Source organism: Xyrauchen texanus, chromosome 27 (assembly GCF_025860055.1).
Source record: "Xyrauchen texanus isolate HMW12.3.18 chromosome 27, RBS_HiC_50CHRs, whole genome shotgun sequence".
Lineage (NCBI taxonomy): Eukaryota > Metazoa > Chordata > Actinopteri > Cypriniformes > Catostomidae > Xyrauchen > Xyrauchen texanus.
In genome coordinates, this window is record NC_068302.1 from 15,918,649 (window position 1) to 15,933,624 (window position 14,976).

The 14,976-nt window shown below is 35.3% G+C and overlaps 1 protein-coding gene across 1 annotated transcript in view; it reads right to left on the reverse strand.

Annotated features, from left to right (window-relative positions):
- Positions 1-1,886: 1,886 nt before the first annotated feature.
- The window catches only part of LOC127620948 (titin homolog), a 63,538-nt gene continuing 50,448 nt past the window's right edge, over positions 1,887-14,976 (reverse strand). The window contains exons 6-12 of the mRNA XM_052094322.1: positions 11,647-11,762; positions 8,435-8,591; positions 8,086-8,254; positions 7,770-7,912; positions 4,657-4,793; positions 4,433-4,522; positions 1,887-3,676 (exon numbers count right to left, since the gene is read on the reverse strand). Coding sequence (XP_051950282.1) covers positions 4,441-4,522; positions 4,657-4,793; positions 7,770-7,912; positions 8,086-8,254; positions 8,435-8,591; positions 11,647-11,762 — 804 coding nt within the window. The 3' untranslated portion in view covers positions 1,887-3,676; positions 4,433-4,440. The remainder of the gene's footprint in view (positions 3,677-4,432; positions 4,523-4,656; positions 4,794-7,769; positions 7,913-8,085; positions 8,255-8,434; positions 8,592-11,646; positions 11,763-14,976) is intronic.

Below are 14,976 nucleotides of genomic sequence, written 5' to 3' on the forward strand. Positions count from 1 at the left end.
TAAAGAAAATCTATGTTAGAGTATAACCTTTTTTTCTCTATTAAGACCTTTGGAATTACAGCAAATATGTAATGCAAAAATTTTATTCTAAATGATAATTTAAATATTGTTTCACTGATGAATATCTAAAAATCCTTAAAACAAGATAAATTTACACAGGTAGCAAAACTGCATAAGATATTTAGGCTTTGTTTTTTCAGAGAATGTATTTTTACAGTGAAGTGTATTTTCTTTATTTAATTATGTATAGACAAAACAAGTCAAACAAATCTGCCAATGCAGAAGAAGTAAACCAAAGTATTTAGATTATGTGACTAATCTTGAGTAGGCTAACTAAATCTGTTACAAATATCATTTTACAGCATGTATTCTGCAAACTGTAGTGGAATATTTTTAAAAGTATCCTTCCCAGCCCTATGTAAACATTGACTAGATGGATGTCTTTGATCGTTTTGATGCATTTCTGACTATGTGTGGCGCATTTTAAGAGCAGTACAAGTGCAAATGTTAAAAAAAGCTTCCGTTCTTCTGGGGCCGGTTAAATAAGTTTAAACTAAGCTTAGATGTTGCGTAAATGGGCACGAAGTCACAATTTACGCACTACTAAATATGTGAGTGTTGCACCATTAAACTTAGTAGAACATAAACTAAATATTTACAGAAGCCTCTGACCAGGAGTAACAGATGAAATAAAAAAGCAGGCTCATTTAATGAACCTCATGTTTTGTTGACAAGCTTTAGTCCTTTCCTAGCCTATATGATGATGTTGCATTACACTCATTTACATTTACAGGAGAAAACATTGTAAAAAAAAAAGTAATTCTTCAGCATCTAATGTGACCTTTCCTGTGTATGCCGCCCCATGTCAAGTTTTAACATATACGAAATAAGATATTAAAAAAGAATAAATGTCTATTATTTCCAGCCTGTTGTAATAGTATTTATTTATTGCCCCTTATTAATTGTAGATACAGTAATTAAATATTGTTATTTACATAGGCTAAATATACCATTAAGGAAATCTTGTTTCATTACGTAGCATATTTCAATGGGGATATAATAATTTATTACAGCTAACATTTATGGGAGTCAACAAAATCAAACTGAACTACATGGCTTTTATCACTTCCGTTTACAAATTTGAAGGCTGTTTTTTGGATCAATACAAGTAAACGTCATATTATGGGACTAGGCGTTATTTTACAGAGTTTACGACCTACCTTAGGTGCAACCAAATTAAGCACCGACATAGTTACTAAGCCCTTAGTGTGAACTTTACGTCTCAACTTCAGTGAGACTTTCCGCACAGATGTTGCAACCAAATCCTGGTCCATTACACTTCTGCTTTCGGCTCATATCAGCATGGATTGCTTCTGAACCAGTCACAAAATGACTCAAGCTTTGTTCATTTTCTTCCGATTGAGTTTCAAATGTGGCTGTGTTTGAGGGGCTGCATGATGTTAGCCAATCAGAACAGTGGACATTTACGTTGAAGTGTAAAGGAGACTCTGAGGTCAAAACCAAGCGTTTCAGACAGAGGGTCAAAGACAGGGTGGAAAATTATAATATATTCCTGAATAATTACATTTTGGTGCAAAAAAAAAAAAAGAAAAAAGAAAAACTTTACTGACATTAGCAGTCGACCTCAGGAAGATATGTTTTGAGTGACCAGCCCCAAGAACGTTACTCAAGCAATGGCGTAAGTTGGGGGTGGTACAGTCTGACAGTTTGAACAACTGCGGACAAGGAGCAAATTCAGAAAGCGGTTTTTAAAAAATTGTTTTTATTTGCAATGCCATTCGGTGGTGCTAGTGTAGCAGAAATCACATCAGCTTTACATTCTAAAATGTTTACTTTTTGCTCAAAATAACAAAAAAGGGAAAGAATTGTCAATTTATAGTAAATTTTATTATGAATTTACAGTCTTGGACACTGGTTTACAACACAGTGCAATAAACATCTTTACAGTCAAATTTAAAATAAAATGGACAAATTACCCTTAAACAGACTATAACATTTTTAGGCAGACAGAAAAGAAGCTGATATTAGAAAAAAACAAAACAACCATAGGACACATTACTCACATACCAACATCACAACATTGACATCACAGGTGAGGACTCGTGCATTAAAAAAAACTGACTATTGGACAGCACAGCTGTTTGTTAACAGGTGAAAAGTGCTTGTTGAAGGAACTTTAGGTGGAAGTGGCACCATGGGCCTGCATTTTTTAATATGGCGACAACAAATGTGCAGTGTCATTTGAACAGTGCTTATAGTACTTTGACATTTTCAAAATTCCCCTGAACTAGTAAACAATAACAGAACAAGCTTCAAGATACACTGTGTGTTTGACTAAGTGTGAGGGACACAAATGAAACATTTTCCCTTTGTATTCATTGTTCATTCATTATTACAAGCATTGTAGGGAAGAGGAGAATTGGTCAGTACAAAATGACAGAATCATTTTGATTGTGCAATTTTTCACCATTCATTTTTGGCCCATAATTAAAGCAAGAAAAGTCTTGGGATGAAAAATAAGAATATGAAGTGAACTAAAGGAAATGATTGATTGTACATGTGCTGGAAATTTTTTTAATCATGAAGTTATTAATGGAATACCAAAAGCTAAACAAATTGTGAAACAGACATCCAATTACTTCGGTTCTTCTTAAATGAAGAACAATCTGCGTCCAAGACTTGTGTGGATCGCTCATGTTGATTTTTAAAAATGTTCCACTGACAAAGACTCTTTCAAACCAGCATTAATACAAATATAACTTTTTGTGATTGCATTAATGATTTTCATAACTAAATACACTTTCTATACAGTTTTACAGCAAGATTTGTTGACTATAACAGTCGAGAAATAAATCATGATGACTATGAAAATGCAGTGCAACTGATGCCTATAAGTATCAACTGAACCAAACAATGACCGGCACATAAAAAAGTTATATGAAGCACTTCAGGTTACGGTAGGTGAACTGCAAAGAAAATTATTTCCTTATCTATTTTTTTTTTTTTTGTCTTGTTTTCCAGTAAAAATATCTAAACATCTTTAAGAAAAGATACACTCACTTGAGAAAAACTGTGTTTGATTTTTTTTTTTTAAGCATAGTCTCACTAAAAAAAAAAATCAAATTGGGAAAGAAACATGCACTTAATTCAAGATATATTATCTGAAATCAAGTCGCAACTTCCTATACAATTTTGCTTCTCATGAGAAATGTAACTTGTTTATATGATGTTTAGATATTTTTACTGGAAAACAAGACAAGATTACTGATTTAGACAACATTGCCGTGTGTGTGTGTTGTCCACATTACAACCGTCACTTCCACCAAAATTCTGATCTCTTGCTCACTAGAGGTTAAAGTGGCTCTATGCAAAATAATTCTCTCGTATGAAAAAGGGCTTAAGATTTAATAATCCAACACATACACACAAACACACTTCCACACAGAGATCTCTGCTTTGCCCTTTTTGTTAGCCAGAAATCTTATAGAAAGGCACCATGCACATGTACACAACTCAGGCCAGAGGAGTAAGATCGACAAAGAAACAAAAAAACTAAAACAATGATGCTCAGTCATCAGCAGCAGATTCCCGTCAACTCCAGGTCAAAGGTTAAGGCTTCTGTCACGTGCTACAGATACTGCAGTTATAAGGCATCCTGAAATGGTGGAGGGGGGGGGGGGCAGTAGTTGTTATAAAAGTATTTGATAAGCAGTATCATTATACAAGTGAGAAACATAATTAGAGATGTCAATAGCACCAGTTCTTCGATATATAGTAAAATGTACAAGCTGTAACAATAGAAGTCTTTCTACAATATTGGAAGTAGTGAGTACTGATTCAAAATTTTTTATGTTTTAAAGTGAGACTGTCAGTGGCTATTGTATGAAAATCAGTGCATTTCTGCAGAAGAAAGTCATATTGGTTTGGAACGACAAGAGGATTAGTAAATAGAATTTAAATTTTAGGGTGAACTTTTCCTTTAACGTAAACAGTGCATTCCAATAATGTTATGTTTTAAGTGAAAGTCAACAGGTGCAATCAGTGCATTATGGCTTGCAGTATAAATGCAGCCAAAAAGACCTGCGGCCAACTATATCATTAATATTAGTCAATCAACGATAATGACAAGAAAAAGAGAATACTGCTAACTGCTCTTGGCTGGATAACTTTAGTAGCTTTAATAAGCCCTTTAAAATCAAATTCGTAACAACACAATAAAAGGTAATAAAACATGCAAACTGTCAGAACAATATTTTTGTCAATATCATATGACTTTTTGCTGTGATATGGAACTTGATATGGAGAGGTGTGAAACATCTCTAGTAATTAGATTGACAAATGAAATGTTGGTATTGTAACAACCCCTAATTATAAATTAGCTTTCATACAGACACGCGAGACTGAGATTTACCTGCTTGCTCAGGCTTTACTATCAGTTTCATACTGACTAAAACGTTTCTTAGTCTTTAGTTCTTGCAGCCACTGAGGTGAGGACTCTTCTCTGAGAGAGGAGGTAAAGAAAGGAATTCAGATGCAAAAAAAAAAAAAACAGTCATAAAGTCACAACATGCACAACCAAAAAATACACACTGGACAAGGCAGCAATTTGAGCTCTACTGAAGTTAAGGCACTCACTGATTCTCCTTGCCACCAGCAGGGGGCAGCACACGAGCAGCTCGAGGCAAGAATGGAGATTTGGGTGCAAGTGAGGACTGAGAGGGTGAGGGGCTGTCTGTCTGATTGTCTGACTCTCCTCTTTTCCTTAGCTGGGCCTGAAACAACATGTAATACTCAGATCACACATCAAACTACTTTAGAAAAATAATTCACTTTGAAAAGTAAACATTTTTCAGTCTGTAAGATCTGAAACTATGAAAAATGATGGGAAATCATAGTTTTAAGACTTTTGAAACTAAAGGTTGACCAATAATTGATTTACACCAAGCTGATAACAAAGGTGGGGGAAAAAAAAGATGATTTCAGATTAATTGGACAATTTAAAAAAAATATATTGAATGTTAGCTGGGATAGGCTCCAGCCCCCCGCGACCCTGTACACAGGATAAGCGGTTGACGATGGATGGATGGATGGATGGATATTGAATGTGTTATACAATTTCCAAAGCCCTACAGTACATGCATATGATGGGTCAGCCCAGACATAGACTCAAGAGTCCAAATGTGGTTTATTGCACCAAAAACGAAGAAAAAACCCCCCATCCATTTACACTATATAGACGGAAATAGATTTTTTTTTTTATGTCTGTGCTCCGGGCAGATCAAAAACATGTTGTAGATGATTGATATTCTGTTTGCCTTATATATTACAGTTAAACCCTACAAAGAAAATATGTAAGGTATAAATATGGAAGGTATAATGAACAGTCAGCCAGTCAATTTTACAAATTATTACATGGCTCTCTGGAATACTTCCTGCATCAATCGTCATATCCAGCTCTCTGATATTTCTGATTAACGACTGCACATCAGGGGAAAAAGTTATATTTCAAAAGTCATCCGGGTCATCTTTCCTACTTCTCGTATCACTCTGTGATCTTTTAAAATCATTTGAACTCAAATCAATATTTTATGTCCATTTCCTTATTTATTTGGTAAGTAGTTGTTTAATAAGCAGGATAATGAGTAAACAAATGGTCTATTTGGCAAACAGAAGCTGTGATTCTGCTGTTTTTAGAGACTCTTGAGATTTCTTTCTCCTCCATGTAAATTATGATTTGATGTCCTATTAAATCACTTATTTGGTAGTTAAGTCACGTAAAAAGTGGGATAATCTACTCCCAGTCATTATTGCAAAATAAACCCTATATTTTGTCATAAACCCTGACAGGGTGTTAAGACCCCATTATAGAGTGGAAATTACAAAGCACTGCTACAGTATGGACAATGTTCCGTTACTGGATCCTATTAATAAAACTTTCTGCCGATGCGGACCGAACACTGCTCTAAAATACTCTGATAGTGTTTCATGCAGCGCAATTCAGCATCAGCGCATCCCTCTACAGAATCTATGGTGTAAAACCCTACCAGCGTATTTTGATTCTCAAACTAATGACTCTTATGAGCTGGATCTTTTTCATTTATACATAGCGAAACAAACAGTGCTTCCAGCATAGACTAATGAGCCGTTTCTTTTGAATCTGCAGCACGAAGCATACGACACTTCCTGTATAGTCTGATTCCCAAAGAATTGACTCTTATGAGCCGGTTCTTTTTAGTGAATCAAAAAAATCTTTCTTTATTATTCTTATACTGATGCACAAGTTATGAATGTGCAACTCTAAATGAAATAAATCTGTTGAAGTCTCACATACCTGAAGCACAACATCAGAATACATGACACAAATGTCTCTGGAAATGTGTTACTAAATGCTTGTTTATATGACAATGTGTAGTAAAAGATAAACAAGTTTTGTTGTAATACTGTAAGTGGATTTTAAAAAAAGAATAAATGCATGAATGAAATATACACTAAGTAACGACATGCCATTTCCATATTCTGTTCATGAGGCAATAAATGAAAATGCAGCAAAAACCTGTATGTACATCATGTGCCTTGGGGGCAATCATTTTCACATATTACATATTACATGAAACATAAGCAGAATGTGGGAAATAACAGTTACTTACACAGCAGGGCACTGTGATTAAAACATGTCCAAACACAACCTAACACATTTATATTGAAATAATTCTCACAGAGTGACTGGAGATGGCTAAAAACACTAGTTTGTGAGTGAAACGAATACGAATGTGCTTGTTGTAATATACGAGTTGAGAAATTTGTAATGTTATGACACATGACTCTTCGATCTGTATGATGTTACCTATTCCCATTATGATTGTTGTGTTCATATTTAATAAGTAATACAGCAGAACTGTCACAGATGAGCATTGTAACAAGCATCTATGAATAAGACGTGCATATGCACACATCAATAACACACACAAACCACTGCACTCATAGACTGGCTGCTTGCATAAATATTAAACTATGAGATTAGGGTTTGCATTATATGTTTTGTTGTTTAATGTTCATCACATGCAGTTTATAGCCTCATCTTGGTTTAATGCATTAAACCATCTTTCTGTTACCATAAATAGCAGCAGGTCCAACTTCCAAGCTTTTAAAAGACATATATTTAATGCATTAGATAGCAGTTCCAGGTTAAATTATTAAAAATGTATACAAAAATAAATTAATTAAAAACTGGTTATCGTATCAGCCACAATGGGCTTTGAATTATCAGTTATCTCGGCCCAGGAATTCCATATCAGGTGCAACGCTAATTTCTGATTTGTTATGTCAGCTCTGTAGAAACTTGAAATGATATCATCATTTGAAACAGACTGCAAAGGTCATTAAATGCCTACATTTTTCTCAAATGTACTAAAAGAATTGTCACTGCAAGTGTTAAGGAACCGGAGTCGTTAAGAGGAATTGGAACCGGAATCGTTAAATTCCTTAGGATTCCCATTCTTGATGGTCAATGGTCATTATTCAGAAATATTTGACAGCTGAAAATTGTTATTGGCCGATCAGAATAAATTACACAAATAGCTGTGCAACAATGTCATATAACCAATATGATTAGTAGTATAATTCATCAACAGCCGATCATCAGTCTCACATATCCTATAGTTCCATTAGCTGTTAATGGTGCAAAATTAACAAATCTGTCAACCTCTAGTTAGTACTATTGCAATTACTGCTCTGAAAAGCTCACTCACCTTCAAGACAGAAGGGTCCATGCCAGGAAAGAGAGCCACTCTCTGAGGCTGAGAGGATATAGAGGAGGTACGGTCCTCGATTCCCTTGGCCTGCTCCTCAGAGTCCGATTCCTCCTCTTGCTTAAAAGAATCAGCCTTCTCCACTGGAGATAGAGGGAGGTAGAGAACAAGAGAAATAAATGAGTGTTGAGGATTACATTGTATTGACTTGAACTACAGTTGAGAGACAATTATCTTTGGTTAACCTAATAGGGCAAGAATTCCTTGTAGCAATCTATAAACACAGGCTGTTAGCTGCTAAGATGTGTGTAAGTACCTGTTGAGTCCCTGTAGTGCCACTTATCAGTTCCTACTCCACTTTCCTCAGGTACTTGTGATAAGAGGGCACTGTGACGGGCGGCTCGAGAGGGCTGGGCTCTGCGGGACTTCTTGCTTAACTGAACCCGGTACCGTAGTGCACTAGAGTCTAATAGTGTAGTGGGCATCTACACAGAAAGAAAGAGACTCATCCATCAAATAGCTTAAGTGTTTACCTTATAATTAGGGTATCTGTTTAATCTTTACAATCCACCCAACCTGTCACCTTTTTATGGATTATAAATCGATTAGATAAACTACAGAAAGCAGATATTGTTTTAAGGTTTGAGGGCTTGGTCAGGACTAACCTCTGGGAAAGGGGCTAGGTCCATCTGCTCGTGAGGACAGGCTGTCGAGCCATCGGGTGCGTCAATCAGAAGGGGTTGTTTTGATGTGTGAAGTGGAGTGGGTTTCCGTGGAGATGGGGTGAGGTTGCCCTCTGATGGAGGTGTGGCTGGAGTGAGGCTGAGGGGGAGTAATAATAAAGGGTCGTTTAACAATTATATGGTGTTTATTCTCAATTTGTGAAGAAAATACGATTAGCACTGTAAAAGTGAGAATATATATGGAGAAAGAACTAAACTTAACTAGCCCCGAAATCTTACAAGTCGGACGACCAGACAGTGGCCAAATACTTAATCTTAATTTTGAACATTGTATCTTTTGTTTTATATTGTATAATTTAAAACCTAACAAAATGGTTTTTGAGAAATGTTTGCTTGAAAAGTGTACTTGTAATTCTTAATTCGAAATAAAATGACACTTGGTTTGATATTTTGTTTTACCACTTATACACAAGTTTGGTTGCAGTGCCCAAAAACAATTTGGGGACAATTTATTGTGCATTCACTGCTTACTTAAAGCCTACCCCAACCCATACAAAGGTCATTTGAGAGTACATATGTATAAGCAACAAAATACAGTTAAAAAATCATCCTCAGTTCATGAATAATCCATTCATATCAGCTCCACTCTCATTGCATCTGAATCTCTCTTGCATTAGTCTCTGAGAACCCAAGTCTATTCTAAAATGAAGATGCATCTCTGTGTCTAGATCCATGAGGTCATTATAGCAGGAGACAGAGCTCTTTTACAGACTCAATAGATGCTATTGATCTTGGTGTTGAGTTGCAAATAGTAGCAGAGCACAGTTTTGGATTTGTTCATGTACATATGTGTGGGTTTAGACATAAAGAATGGTATAGCAATATACTGTATAACTGTTTCACTGCACTTTTAGATCCTAGTTTAAGCATATAATTTCTTGCTAAGGTTATACATATTAGGGCTAGAACAGTTCGAATCAGTTGTAATGTAATTGCAATTAACTTTGAGAAGTAACATGAAGGTGAACTGCTTTCATTTTACTTAGAAATGTGAGTTGCACAGCATTTTTTAAACAATTTATGGCCTTTAATGACTTTAAGGCAGGGGTGCCCACACTTTTTTGCATGATGATCTACTTTTAAATGGCCAACTCAATAAGATCTACCAACTAAAAAAAACACAGTTTATATATATATATATATGTAATAATGTTCAATGTTGATATCGTTCAGATTGCATAATCAGGACATTAGCTACTGGTAGCTAGTCTCAAACACTGCTAGCTTCGCAATTTCACGCTCTGTTCTCAGAAGCGCTTGGAAGGCCCGAAACTAGTTGTCATGGCAACTGAATAAACAACAATCTCGCCTGGTCAAAATGTACTTGTCAAGTGCAAGTCAGACAGAAACTAAAATAAGGAAAGACATTATATATATTTTTTTATTACAATTTTATGAAAGCACATTTACATTTCGTGCGATCTACCAGCATTGCCTATGCGATCAACTGGTAGATTGCGATCGACGTATTGGGCACCCCTGCTTTAAGGGGTCATGATATGAGGAATACAATTTTCACCAATCTACAGTAAATCATCCGATCTTCGTCTTAAGTCTGAGATCGGCCAATCTTTTTTTGCAGCACGCAAGGAATCACACATACACTGTTACTGTAAGAATTACATGTGAATTAATATTAAGTTGCCCATTTTCTAGAGTCATTATGGTAGTAATTTTGACTCGCTGCACAGTGAGCACAAAGAGGACAAAGAGACTGTAAACGGGTATAAAAGTAATTAAACAGCAAATAAACATGCCTATACATATCTGAGTATATGTGATGTAAAGTGAGTCGTGACAATCAGACATTGTGTTGAACAATCATGAGCACTTTCAGCTTCACTCCCTTCAATATGATCACTCGTGGTGTCAATCAAACATATACACTCTCCAGGTGCTCTCATTATCTCCTCAGTCACTCATCTCAGTGCTATTCTGTGAGGATCCCAATTTAAATCAGGTTAATGTTGGTCACACTACCACTAATCACAGCAATTACATTTGAACCATAACGGCACCACGTCTTCACGCATTTGCTTAATAATTAGTAATTTGTGTTAAAGCAAAACGCCAAAGACAGTAAACAAATCATAGATGTTAATGATTTCTAAACTGGAGCAGTTTTAGAGCTTGTAATAGATATATTTTTCTTATTTTTGAACGTATCTCTGCTGTGTGTGATGCTCTCATGTAAACCTTTTTGTAAAGTGTTACCGTAATTTTACTGTGTAGGGAATGAACATATAACTGCAGTATATAACTTGCAAAAGTGTGACAAAGGGCACTTTTTAATAAATCTGTATCGGTATCAGTCGATCAGAGATAAAAAAAAACAGAGATCGACATCGGCCTCAAATGTCCTGATCGGTGCACCAAGCTGCCAAAACAACCCATTCTCTACTTCCTCCACATTGTGATGTCACTCTGTGGTAGACAATTGCGTCGGACCGCCTCCACAACAACACATCAACCACTGATTTACCTTTAAGCAGGTAAGAGCAGCGAGCCAAAGAGTGTATGTTTACTGTCAAGTCTTAAATTAGAAGCAGCATCAAAACCGAGTGTTCTGACAGAGGGCCAGAATGAGGGTGGAAAAAGTTTGTTAGATAAATATTTATAAAAAATATAAATAAAAAAAGTACTAATAGTATATGTGAATCTTAAGGAACATATTAAAATAATAAAAAAGGGCATGTCATGACCCCTTTAAAGGAATAGTTCAGCCAAAAATGTAAACGATGTCATAATTTACTCACCCTCATACTTATAAGACATTCTTTCTTCTGCAGAACACAAAAGGAGATATCTCTTTTCAATATAATGTCAATTAACAGTGGCTCACTTTAAAACTTAAGCAGGCACCCAAAAGTAATCTATGCGATTCATGCATCATTTAAGAAAACTTAAAAATATGATTTTTACGAATATCAAAAAGTCATTTTTCATTGAAAATGAATTAAAAAAATCTCTTTTGTCGTTCGGAACGACAAAAGGGTTGAACCTGAAACATTTGTTTAAGATTAAAAGGCCTTGTGCTGCAATAATCAGGTCAGAGAGTATCTGACTTTTTCAGATTAAAATATTAATCTGGTTATATTATGTTTTGATAGGGGTGTGTGTTTATGCGTGTTTACCTGTCATCTGTGCGAAGTCCTGTCTCCCATGTGCCATACTGGCTATCTGTCTCTTGCACCAAATTGTCTGTGTCTTTATTCTCCTCATGTCCACTAGCACACTTCTTTACCAGCTCCTGTGGATGAACAAAGGGAGGGACAGATTTAAAACTAATGTGATGCTTAAAAATCAATTGAGGCAGTTTAATCATACTGCAGCACTGTGATCAACCACCAGGTGGAGCTCAAACAGCCGCATAACAGCCTATTCATAAAAACTCTGCCACTCCCTTTGGGTTTGACATTACAGCACTCAGGGCTGGACAATCAGAGAGTAAAAAGAGACAAAATCTGTCCAGGGGAGCCGAAAACCATTCTAAGAAATGTGGTTTTAATGTTGTGGCTGATCAGTGTATGTTATTGAGAAGAGTACAGCAGAGACATTAACACTCACCGCATTTCAACTACAAACTCACCGCTTTGCAAACCATAATTAATATTTGTAATGTTTTCTGTCCGTCTTAGTAGCGTGTTTACTTGTAATATTTGAAATTCGGCTATGCAAAAAAAAAAGGCTACGCTGTGTGAGGTCACAGGTGGCAAGAGCACAAAATGGGTAATGAAAAAAACAAAAAAATTGCTTGTTTTCTAATTTGTATATTTGTTCTTGCAATTCCATAAGAAATTACAGAGATGCCAACTCATGAGGGGCAATAAAGGGTAAGGCAATCACTGGTTCACAAACATTTGTTCTGGGGATAGAATAAGTTAAAAGCACCAATTCCAGCTCTTTAGTGATTCAAGTTTACGGTTGTGCAGAATTAGCTGCAAAATAAACAGTATGTTGGTGAGGCTTGCTTCTGTATCACAAATTTGTTAAATTTTCTTAACTGATTAGTTCAGTGACCCCTTCTAGAAATGTCACTAGGTGGCGACAAATGAGAGTATTATGTGCTATGAATGAGTCAGTGAATCATTTTGAGGTGTTCATGACTGAAATCTACCAAGAGACTTTATAATGTTTAAGCATTAAAAGAACAAAGCAGATATATAGTCTTCCTTCAGTCTGAGGATTATTTTTCATCCAAAAAGACAACAATAATAGTCTAATAATATTGAGTTTCAATAACGTCCTTACCTTCTCCTTTATTAAAACTTGCATGACTACAAATTTACTGACTTCATTATTATATTAAGAATTATAAACACAAAGCAGATCTACAGCATCGTTTTCCTACAGTAGCCTATATAAAAGCATAGCTTTTATCAGAAAAGACCGCAATAATAGAACATTTGAGTTTAAATAATGTTCTTTCATCATTGTAAAGGGAATTTCACATGAGTTGAGTTGCTGAACACTCCGTTCTACGCCAGCGTCAAGCGCCGCATTGCCCTCCACATGACAAGAGTTGCTGAAAGTGTCACAGACGGGTGATTTTGCCACATAAAAAAGCAGGAGGTGTGCAGAATAAACATTGAAAACATGTATTTGGAAGAGAGAAAAAAACCTTGCAGTTGCTTTGATAGCAGAAAGTAATAAAAGGACTCGTTTATGTTTAGGTCTAAGTGTTTTCTTGGTGAATTTAAATTAGTTCAATAACTGGGGTCTCTGATATTCGTAAACGATAAGGTCATATTTAATCAAAATTAATTATGAAACATTCAATGTCTCCACAAATTTGGACAGTTTTTAAATATTTCTTGTTGCTTAGTATCTCAAAGATATTATTGAAGTAAAAATGTGTGTGTGAAAAACACTATGGTGTGACGTCACTTCATAGACTTCAATGTATTCTGCAGCGCTGACGCGAGTCATGTGATGACTCTTAATGCGTATTATTATCACTCACTTTTGCACATGAATTATTTCACAATCACAAAAGTGACCGATTATGGTTTGAAAACGGCGAATATCTCCAAAAGGTGAGAAGTTTGAATCACAGAAATAATGTCATTTTTTTCATGCATTTATTTATTTTGTGGAATTTGATCATTTTCCACGGCACACCTTACAGTCTTGACATCATCTAACTTTGGGCCCACATTATATTAGGTGTCTTTAACTACTATGTACTTAAGCATTTGTTACAATGTTATGTGCCTACACGTTGTTACAATGTACTTAAATTTAAAGTACCTGCATTTAATTACATCTGTATTTACAACCTCTACGATCATGTTGGAGAAATAATCGTCATTGGCTAGTAAATTGTAGTTTTTACTCGCCAGACTTTTGACGACATTTAAACAATATATTAAGCAAGCTGAGAGAGGGGGCCTCTTCATATATATTCACGCAATATAGTATATATTTTTTTATTTATTTTGCTTTATGATTTGAATCACATTTTAGCTTTTTAAAAAATGTAAACATTTTACATTCTATCAATTTATATGATGTCATGAAATTGCATTTTTAATAATGATACAAGCTGTTGTCACTGTTTGAATTATTATTATTTTTTTTTTTCATTTTAACAAAACAATTCACAAGTTAGGAATCTAATAATGAAAATTAGGAGTCACGATTGTGAAATTTGGCTGACAATTAATTGTCAAACAAATAACTGCGATTATGACGATTAATTGCCTGTTTTAGGTGTTTCACGAATATGACGATTAATTACGAAACAAACTCATGTGTGCTTCATTTATAAAAAAAATTGGTCATATAATAAAATAAGGGTATATGATTTCCTTTTCAGGCTTCAAAAACTTACTCGCATATGTGAGTTATTACTCACCTATCCAAAACCCTTACCCTAAACCATAACTAAACATACACCTCAACCTCAGTGGCAGCAAATGTGAATCTTGTGAGAATTTTGCAGAACAACATGTAGCTACACTATAAATACATTGTATTGAATGTATTTTAATGTTAGTACACAGTAGTTAAATACACCTAATATAAAGTGTCTACTACTTAGTTTTAGGGTAAGATTGAGGGTAAGAATTGAGTGATGTCTTATCGGTCTCACAAATGCGTGTTGTTGAATGTTTAGCTAATATGACTGTTTAGTTTTTTAGATGAAAATACAAAATCAGCCCTGAATATCATGCTACTGTATGATCCAACAAAGGAACCGGCCTTTAAAAACTGATACAATGTATACCTTGAATGCACTAAGTCGCTTTGGATAAAAGTTGTCACTGTTATGTGAGGCTTAATCTAACAGGTGCAGTGACACAAATTTTGAAAATCGAAGTAAGATGTTTTTGGAGAGAAAGAGAACAAGATCCCATTAAAGTATTGTGATGACCTCATAGAAATATACTGGTTGAACTGGTGTCCATTCAACCGTGTCTCTTTTAATGAGGAGACTACAGAGGGTACAGTGTATCTAACAC